General features: G+C 55.1%; 1 protein-coding gene across 1 annotated transcript; it reads left to right on the forward strand.

Moving 5' to 3' along the window:
* Nucleotides 1-596: 596 nt before the first annotated feature.
* INA (internexin neuronal intermediate filament protein alpha) lies at nucleotides 597-4,707 on the forward strand. The gene is made up of 3 exons (XM_015866926.2): nucleotides 597-1,571; nucleotides 3,220-3,344; nucleotides 3,521-4,707. The coding sequence occupies exons 1-3, from the start codon at nucleotides 690-692 to the stop codon at nucleotides 3,783-3,785; spliced, it is 1,272 nt and encodes a 423-aa protein (XP_015722412.1). The 5' UTR covers nucleotides 597-689; the 3' UTR covers nucleotides 3,786-4,707.
* Nucleotides 4,708-7,488: the final 2,781 nt, after the last annotated feature.

Below are 7,488 nucleotides of genomic sequence, written 5' to 3' on the forward strand. Positions count from 1 at the left end.
TGCTCTGTGCATGTACATGGTGTGTGCCCACCCATCGGTGTTCCTGCCTGTTTGTATGCCTGCCTGTGCTTCTCCACCTGCCCATTCCTGCCTGCTTCTTTAAGCATCTCTGCCTCTCCTTCCTTGTGCGTCTGTGCTCAATTCTCTGCACGTCTGCTCTTCCCTTTGTCTGCCACTCAGCGTGTGTACGTGTGAATGTGTCCGTGCCTTTCTAAGTGCTTGTGCATCCACCTGGCTCTTTGTGTGCGTTTCACAGCACCCATCTCTCCTCCCGTGTGTCCGTCCACTCCTACACCCCCCATCTATCCATTTATCTATTAATCCACCCACCCACCCATCAACCTAACGATCTATCCCCGCACCCTCCCGCCGCAGCCTTTCAGCACCGCGCCTGGTGGACAGCTCCCGCCTCCTCCTTCCGCGGCTGCCCCGCCGCAGCTCCGCGCCCCGCTCCGCCCCGCATCCCATCGCTCCATATCGCATCCCATCGCCCCTCCCCGCATCCCATCGCATCCCTTCGCATCCCATCGCTCCGTACCGCATCCCACAGCACCGCATCCCCCCGCCCCTCCCCGCATCCCATCGCTCCGCACCCCTCCCTCCGTAGCTGCCCGCGCCCCGCCCCGCTCCGACCCGCCGTACATAAGCGCTCCGCCGCCGCCCGCCTCGCTTCGCTCCTCTCCGCCGCGATGAGTTACAGCGTGGAACCGTCGGCCCTGGCCGCCTCCTCCCGCCGCCTGCTCGCCCAGGCCCCGGGCCGCACCGAGGGCCTTGAGCCGCGCCGGGCCAGCGAGAAGGAGCAGCTGCGAGGCCTCAACGAGCGCTTCGCCGGTTACATCGAGCGTGTGCGGGCGCTGGAAGAGCGCAACCGGGCGCTGGCCGGAGAGCTGGCGGAGCTGAGGCGGCTGCCGCCCGAGCCGCGCCGGCTGGGGCAGCTGCTGGGCGGGGAGCTGCGGGCCCTGCGAGCCCGTTTGGAGGAGGCGCACGGCGAGAGGGCGCAGGCAGCGCTGGAGCGGGCGCGGCTGGCCGAGGAGACGCAGCGGCTGCGGGCGCGATGCGAGGAGGAGGCGCGGGGCCGAGCCGAGGCGGAGCAGGCTTTGCGCGCCCGGCAGCAGGCGGCCGACGGGGCGGCCAGAGACCGAGCCGACCTGGAGCGTCGGGCGGAGGCGCTGCGGGAAGAGCTGGCGGAGCTGAGGCGAGCCCACGCCGAGCAGCTGGCACAGCTGGGAGCTGCGCTCCGCGCCGCCGCTCCACCGGCATCCGGACCCCCGACGGCTCGGCCCGACCTGGCGGCTGCGCTGCGGGAGCTGCGCGCTCAGTACGAGAAGCTGCCGGCCCGCAACCTGCAGGCGGCCGAGGACTGGTACCGCGCTCGCTGCGCCAGCCTCCACGAGCGGGCGGCCCGCAGCCAGGAGGCCGTTCGGGCCAGCCGCCGCGAGGCTGGAGAGTGCCGCCGGCAGCTGCAGGCACGGGTGGTGGAGATGGAGAGTCTGCGCGGAGCCCACGAGTCCCTCGAGCGGCAGCTGCAGGAGCTGGAGGAAAGGCACAGCGCCGAGGCCGCGGGGCTGCAGGTGAGCGGGTCCCCTCCGTCCCGCCCTGCCCTCCCGAACCGTCTGCCCCATCGCACGGCACCGCCCTGACCCTGCACCGATGCCTCGCGCCCGCCCCACGCGGCTGCGGTGCCCCCGCTCTGCGCAGTGCCCTCATCCCTGCAGCCTTCTCCCCGGCACAGGGCTTCCATCTGCCCTGCCTGAGCATTGCCCGCTGCTTTCACCCTTCCTCCGTACTCGGCACCCTAGGGAGCAGGAAAGGCCTTTAGGGAGGGATCAGCGTGGACACCCCTCTGCAAAGCCTATTGTCGCAGGGGACAAAGACCTCTGTGCGCACACCAGTGCTGCTTGGGGACATCAATTCATCCCTGTCCCCCAAGTCCGCGGTCACTCTCCCCCACTGTGGGTAATTCCTCGAAGCCACCTGCCCAGACTTGGCCACTTGCCCTGGGGTCTGGCTTTTGGCACCGGCACTGCAGATGCAAAGGCAGCCAGATCCCAGCATCCCGTGTCCTTGGACAGATTTATGGGGTGGACACTGAGCACTCCATACCTTTTATTCCATTAATACAACATGACCCCTTTTTCTTATTACAGGGGAAACGTCCATGGTTTAGGACATAATAAACCCCAAGAATGTTGTATTACATGTTTACTAAGCGATCTCTGGTTTCCAAATCAAGCCATTTCCATATTGATAATGAAACGACAGCTTTACTTCATACCCGAGGGCTGCTGTTGTTCCTCTGCCAAGTATTGCTGTGTCATGGAGCCCACATCCTGCCAGGCTCTCTAGGAAGCTGGGCTGCAGCTCTGCAATGCTTGCAGGGTACTTGGGGCCTTCAGCAAATATTGTGGAAATAGACAATATGCAACATTTCCTGCAGTGGATGGAAGGATTACACCTGGGAGCAACCTATATTTGGAATAAAATTGGAATTTAAAAAACAGCAACAATGCAGCTGGGTTAAACAGCACTGTACTTCAAACTGATTTAACTGCAGAACAGTGATTTCTCACTTCATGACCCACAGGCTCTGCTGTGAGTGTGACAGTTTGTTGCACAGTGTGCCTAATTAGGAGCTAAATGATGCTCAGTGCTATGGCAGAGGCAGTGAGAAGGGCTGGTTGTAGGAGATGGGAGCTGGTGTTTGCAGTGGCCACCGCAGGTTCTGCAGGCACTTGCTGCAAACTGCTTACTCATTGTCCGTGCCCATCGTGCAGCCTCGATGACAGTGGGGCATCCAACATGGGAAAGCATTTGGCCTGGAAAGATCCCCTGTGGGGGTGGGTTTTGCTGCTTTCAGGCCAGCAGCTCTGCAGATTTGCCAGGCAGGATTTGGTCGTCCCCTCCTGGTGCAAGCTTTTCCCTTCCACTGCCCTGGAGCTGTGTCCCAGCCATCTGCTGGGGGCTCTGTCTGGTCCCATTGAACCCCATACTTGCCCTGATGGTGTTTAAACTTACTGAAGAATATATAAAACCATCAGAGTTTAAAGCCCCTTCTCGCTGCATGCTGTTACAAGCTGTGCCCAGCACTCTGCCTGCTTCTCCATCTCTGTTAGCATCCAAGATCCTGGTTGGGATGTGCAGAGCTGAACAGCTGTGGGGAAAAAGAACACCCCAAACCAAAACATGGCCCTGAGAACCCTTGTCATTGGCTCCCTGCAGGACACCATTGGGCAGCTGGAGGCTGATCTGCGTAACACTAAAACCGAAATGGCTCGACATCTGAGGGAGTACCAGGACCTGCTGAATGTCAAGATGGCCCTGGATATCGAGATTGCTGCCTACAGGTAGGGTGCTCTGGCCCTGTCTGAGCCCAGTCCAACACCCTGCTCCATGCAGCCAAGCCTGGCACCAAAATCAGACCTGGGTCTGTTTTCATCCAAATCAGCTGCATCCTGGTGCTGTGAAGGTGCCTTGTGAGGTGACCCCCACCTAAACCCTTTCATTTGTGCTGTGCTTGCAGGAAGCTGCTGGAGGGAGAGGAAAACCTGTTCAGCATGGGGAGTGCTGGCCTTCCAGCCATGAACCCCCTCCCCAACCCCACCTACTCTTTCCAGTCACGCTCCTCCACTCCATCCTACAAGAAAGAGGAGCAAAGAGAGGCGGTTAGAGCAAGCTCCAAGATACCACCTGGTCAGGCTGGGATGCTTGATGGGACCATAACCACTGCCAAGAAGGCGGAGAGATTCAACGTACGTGGAGGAATCATTGCAAATCCTAAAGAGTAATGGTGGGGATCCCATCCCTTTTGCATTTGAGGGGGAGCAGTCTTCAGTCGGCCCTTTAATTGCCTCTTGGGCACCGGGTTGTGCTCAGTAGCTCTGATTATAATGACCCCCAAAGGGTCAGGGCTCAGCAGCCTCTGGCAAAGCAAGGGCCGAGCTCAGCACACTGCTCCCTCTCAAGTCAGGTGGCGGCCACACGGGTCGCTGGGTGCATGCTGGTGGGTGTTGTGGGTGCACGGGGGTTTGTGGCAGCGAGCAGGGGACTCACTGCAGTTTGGGGAGGGGGTGGCGAGGGCATTGGAACTCAACTACAACTAGGGTTAAGGCTACAACCCTTCACCTACCATCCAAATCCATGTGTAGCTAGAGTGTTTCCTCCTCTTCGAGGTGTAGCCATCCACTTTTAACCCAGAAGCACAGAAATAGCCATAAACACACCTTGTTTCTGGTCTGTGAGCCACTTACATTTTAAACTATAAGGAATGTCTTCTTTCTCATTCCAACAACTCCTTCTGTTTCTCAGTAGCGTTATCTTGGCCATGTGCATGAGGTTTGTTGGTTGGGAACTGGCACCCAGTGCCTGTCACCACGTACAGCCAGGAGGGCTGGGTGCTGCCAAATGCCACATTCACGCCTCCGCTCCAGCCTTCCAACACGTGCCAAATCTGATGTAGGATTTACAACTGTAGGTTTCTTTCAATGCCTTAAAACTGCCAGCTTCTGCAAGAGACGGAGACTGCGTGTGTGTGTGTGTGTGCTACACGTCAGTGCTCAGGCAAGGTTGCTGTCACAAGACCTTATTGCCCTCTCAGTGTTGCCAGAGTAGTTCCTGGAACCAGCAAAGTGTTCACTCACACTCCTTCCTATTGTACTGTAAGGCACAGGTTAATAATTAAAAAGAAAGAAATAGTTACATGAACCAAAAGTTCTTGTCTTCTTTCCTCCTGCTTCACACGGTGTGCAGCACCCTTAGTCATAGAAACATTAAGGTTGCAAAAGACCACTAAGATTATCCAATCCAACCCCAGCCCATCCCCACCGTGCCCACTGACCACGTTCCTCAGTGCCACATCTCCACATTTCTTGAACACCCCCATGGATGGTGACCCCACCAGCTCCTTGGGCAGCCTGTGCCACTGCCTCACCCCTCCTGAGAAGAAATCCTTCCTATCAACCAACCTGAACCTCCCTGGCACAGTCTGAGGCCATTCCCTGTTCTGTCACTAGTTACCCAGGAGATAGCCATGATCAAGGACATCCTGTCTGTGATGGTTTCGGTGACAGACCCTATGGCCCAGCTCTCACAAAGACCAGCAGACAAGAAGGAACTTTATGGCAGGAGAAACCCCATCCTGCCACCTCACCACAACCTGCCCCAGCACCACAGAGACACGGTCTAATGGTCACCAGCATCCCTGTGGGCCAGCAGGTGCAGCAGGGAAGAGAAGGCAGAGGGGACTGGGCAGCTGATATAATACAAATCTGAAGCTCACATGCCCTTCTGTGTGGCTTTGTGTCAGTCCCTTGAATGTGAAGGGCCTGACCTGTCCTTTATTCCAATCCTCGGTCCAGCTCCCTGCCTGCTCAGCTGGCCACACGCTGCCAACAAAGCTGGGATTTACTTTGGTAGTAATGATGTAGAGGGCTTGCATTCATGGAAGAGAACAAAGGAGCCTGGGGCAGGACAAGGCATTGCTTTGGAGCCAGATGTAAAGGGGCTGCAGTGGAGATTTCTGCATTTCCAGATCTCCAAGGAGTCTGTGGTGCTGGAATAAGGCCTCTGCTGTAGCTCAGTCTTTCTTACCAGGTTAAACACTCAGGCTGCTGGAAGAAGGCTGCAGCTGCTTAAAAGATTTATACCTCTGCAAAGCCATGGCCTCTCAGTAAAAGGCAGCTGCAGACACTGACTGCACCACCAGCATGGGAAGCAGCAGTGAATGGCTGTTCTTCCATCATGCTGCCTTGCTTCATCTTTGTGCTGGGGAGAACATCAGCCCCCACTCAGGGGTGCAAGCTCCGGCCATATACCTGGGTGACTGCAAAACACTGGCCCTGCAGCTGTGCTCTGTGTCTTCCAGTCTGCGCTCATTTAATTTCCATGAGGGACAGCTGATGCAGCCTGGGGTAGGTTGGGTCATATTCCTGCTGCTCCAGTAATGAAAGAGATTGTTTCCATCAGGACCGTGGATTCAGCACTGTGGATTCAGGATCCCTTCAGCACCACTGGAGGTTCTATAGTAACTGTGCTGAGATGTCCAGTGCCTCAAAAGCTGGGAGAACCAGCTGCACAAGGAGCAGCTTTGTCAGGTACACTTGTTTGGAATCCATTAAAGATTAAGCCAAAGGAAAACCCAACAAACATTTGCATTCCTGCCAAAGGGAAACACCTCCATTTTGAGGCTGGGGAAAAAAAAAGCTGTTATTCTGCAAGAATGAAGCAGCATCCTGCCAACTGCCTGCCCTTATGTACCCAGCAGAGCATGGAAGGTGTTAGGATTCCCACCCAGGGAACTCTTACCACCTTTCTTCTCTTTGTGCTGAATTGGTCATAGAAAAAAAGAGAGAGAGAAAAAAAGCTGGTGGTGAGGAAGTACTGCCTGCAACATCCTCCATCTCCCAGCAAGTATCCAGCACAACAGAACAACAGCATCTTAAACATTCAGGTGGGCACCTGAATATTTATACATCACTATCACAGAGCATCTCCATGTTAAAGACAGCTCAGCTGCATATTTGATTAGTCTCTCAAAACTTATCTCCTGATTACACTAAATCCAGATTAAAAGCAAGGAAAACAGAATCTAACCTACATGGGTCAATGCTCATGACTTGACCATAGCTTGACACTGCATTTATGAGCTCCTGACACCACAGCTCATGGTCTTCTCCTGCTCGGAGTTGGCTAATTTTGAGCTTACAGTTCTATGTCATTGCAAAATAAGTAACCATAAAATAAGACCAGAATTACTTTATCATGCAATGAAACGATACAGTGTCTGTAAACCAATGAACAAGTCCATGCCCACATTGTCTCACTTCCTGAGCATGAGGCTGGCTCATCTCCCATGAGGGCAGAGACGCCATTCCAAAGGCGGCCTGTTGTTACAGAAGCAATTCTATCATCGGAACCACAAGCAGCTGGAGGAAAGCCAAGGTTAAAAGGAGACCAACAGAAACAAAACAGCAGCAGCGGAGCTGAAAGAAGATTGGCACATTTTTAAGCAAGCGGGCTGATTATGCAGGAAACTGCACAGCCCACATTTCAGCCCTGACAATTGCCAAGGGTCACCCCCAGTGCACAGTGATGTGCCAAGCGGAACCCCAGGGGGTGCAGCAGGAGCTGGAGAGCAGATAAAGCACCAGCGCCTGGAGGGTTCGCTTTAAGGTACGAGTGAGCAGAATGTTCAGCCAAGAAAACCTTGCTAAGAACATGCTGCATGGAGGAAGCTGAGGGAGAAAAAGAAAGAAGTGGGAAAATAGGGGAAAAAAACCACCAAGGGCTCGTACAAAATATTCCATGCAGCGTTTCTGGTTTTGAATGCAGTTCTATGCACTCCAGCTGTAGCTCTTCTATCATTAAGTAACTGGAAGAATGAAGCCTTGACTTTTCCATTTTAAGTGCTTTGCGGTTTCTCTATGGATAAACTCTGTAACAACGTTGCAGAAGCCCCTGATACAGTTACTGCTTCAGAGTGGAACAATGTAG

This window comes from Coturnix japonica, chromosome 6 (assembly GCF_001577835.2).
Source record: "Coturnix japonica isolate 7356 chromosome 6, Coturnix japonica 2.1, whole genome shotgun sequence".
NCBI lineage: Eukaryota > Metazoa > Chordata > Aves > Galliformes > Phasianidae > Coturnix > Coturnix japonica.